This window comes from Zerene cesonia, chromosome 17 (assembly GCF_012273895.1).
Source record: "Zerene cesonia ecotype Mississippi chromosome 17, Zerene_cesonia_1.1, whole genome shotgun sequence".
Taxonomy (NCBI): domain Eukaryota; kingdom Metazoa; phylum Arthropoda; class Insecta; order Lepidoptera; family Pieridae; genus Zerene; species Zerene cesonia.
The window spans coordinates 5,821,898-5,824,138 of record NC_052118.1 but is presented as its reverse complement, the minus strand read 5'-3'; the positions used below and the strand labels follow the sequence as shown (position 1 = coordinate 5,824,138).

At 43.4% G+C, this 2,241-nt stretch overlaps 1 protein-coding gene across 1 annotated transcript; it reads right to left on the bottom strand.

Annotated features, from left to right (window-relative positions):
- Nucleotides 1–2,030, bottom strand: LOC119833372. Its single transcript, XM_038357358.1, has 2 exons — nt 1,994–2,030; nt 1–1,505 (listed from the first exon to the last, which is right to left on the bottom strand). Exons 1-2 carry the CDS (start codon nt 2,028–2,030, stop codon nt 1–3), a joined length of 1,542 nt encoding a protein of 513 aa, XP_038213286.1.
- Between the last annotated feature and the right edge of the window lie 211 nt (nt 2,031–2,241).

Here is a 2,241-nt window from a genome sequence, read left to right as displayed (position 1 = left end):
TCAATCTCTCTCACTGCTACAGTCGAGAGCAAAGTTGCGAGGTGGGACAATCACTCCGGATGGTGGATCAGGATCACGACGTCTTGCAAGTGAAAGATCTTCAACGTGGTCGTCATCGTGTTGTGGAGAACGGGGAGACTGTGGTGCTGATCGAGGTGGAGTTCGCGGTGTTAAAGCAGCATGAGCTGCTGCCGCCAGAGCCATAGCGTGTAAAGCTTCCCGGCCCCCATCTCTTGTTGCACCTTCTAAAGCTTGTTGCAAAAATGATGGGTCAATAAGAGGCGTCGTAGGAGTGTGATCGTCATTACCTCCCGTACCACTCAAACCGTAAGGAAATGCAGCTCCATTAGATTCTCTTTTCACACCACGACTCATTGGTCGACTTGTTGTAATGCCAAGCTTCTTGACTTTGTCATATAGAGTACGTGAAGGTACTCCGTATTTACGCGAAGCTTGCAATGCGCTCATTCCATTTCGTACGCACTCAATTGCTGACATGATATCTGATCGTGTGTATTGTTTGTATCTTTTCCATTCTGGCTTTTGTTGAGGTGGCACGTATGGAGCCAAGCCGGCTCTTACATCTTGTTGGAAGTTAGTAGGCGGTGATGACGGATGGAAAGTGCGTTGATTTTCTTCTTCAAATGAACGTTCTGTGTAGGGAGAGTGGGCATCTTCAGAGCGGTCTGAACGATTGTAATGTGGCGACGAAGCTCGCGATGACAATCTTCGAGGACGATAATCAAATGGACGCTGAGGGCTGACAGGTCGTTCAGATTCATGTGCCGAACCATTGGAATGTAAGCGGGTTGGTTCATGCTGACTCACGGGGTGGCATACGAGAGAAATAGGTTGAGATGAATCCACTGAGGTATTTTGGGCTAAAACATTTCTTAAAATTGGAGTATCACGAGTGGCTAGCATGCTTGAAAGCTTTTTACGTTTTAGAGGGTTCATGTCCGCTGAATCGTATGCAGCGGAGAGAAGAGGTGCTGAGGGCGGAGGCGGCCAGCGATTAATCTGTACCGGAGGTGACACGCTAGATGGCGCAGCGGGCACGACTCTCGGAGGCGAGGCAGCAGGAGTACGCTCACTGCTACCCGGGCGGCGCCGTAGCTCCGTCATATCAAACAAACCTTTAACTTCCAGCTGTTCGGCAACCTTCATTATTCTTGGAATATGCGCTTGGGTAACGTTTACTTCACCCGTATACATGTATTCAAGCAGTGCGCGCATTTCGAAATCTTTAACACCTGGGAAAAGTATACTGCAGTGATCCATTGGCACGTCTGCCAATATTGATTGGAAATATGGAGAGTTTGCAGCCAGGACAACTCTATGAGCTTTAAAAGTGACTTGATCGTCAACTACAAGCGTGCAGTCGACATACGTCTCTACTTTTATTAACGCCTCTAGGATCTCTACTAGATTTGTCTTGTGGTGGTTCCATTTTAAGCAAAATGTCTGTTGACCTTCGCTGCTACCCATTTTTCTGAATTGAGCTTCTGTGGACAAAAGAAAGTATGTTAGTAAAAAAGCAATTAAGGGATGCATTTATACGTAGATATATCATAGGCGAATGGAAATACGTTCTTATAAGACAATAATAATAAAAACATAGAAATAAAGAGATATATCAATAACATTAAATGTATTACAATTATTTGTATAGAGATGCAAAATTTTATTTATTTCAAGTTACACTTTAATGAACCTAATTAAATTTTGCACGCCGCTGTCTACTAAGTTTTCAAAAACAACCATATTTTTGGAAATGTTTATAAAAACAGGAGAACATTGTAATGTATAAAATATCCAATACATTTTATTTTCACTAAATGAATGTCATAATTCTTGAAACACAATATCGACTTGCTTATACAAACATCATAAAACCCACAAATTAATTTTAACCCATAAACAAAGCAACATAAAACAAACCGCAACGTAAAGTTTGCTAAATACACTATAAACTAGCTACTACAAAACAAACCTGGCAAAAGGCCGTCACACGAAGAAGCCGGATACATGGCAAAGTCCAGTGAGTGAACACAACCAAACAAACTCGCGCCTCTCAATGCACATACGTCGCACTCAGAGCTCCACGCACCGCTAACGATCGCCAAGTGCGAAGTGCGAACCAACAGTGCGCTGCTCGAATACTCAACCACTGCCCGCCCTACCCCATTTACATATATCGCTATAGCCCTTCTTTACCAAATTGACTTTTACCTTTTATTC

Coding starts and splice junctions, on each gene's coding strand:
- LOC119833372 (XM_038357358.1), bottom strand. CDS start 2,030: ATGTATCCGGCTTCTTCGTGTGACGGCCTTTTGCCAG. Junction 1,506..1,993: donor GTGTGACGGCCTTTTGCCAG/GTTTGTTTTGTA, acceptor TTTTGTCCACAG/AAGCTCAATTCAGAAAAATG.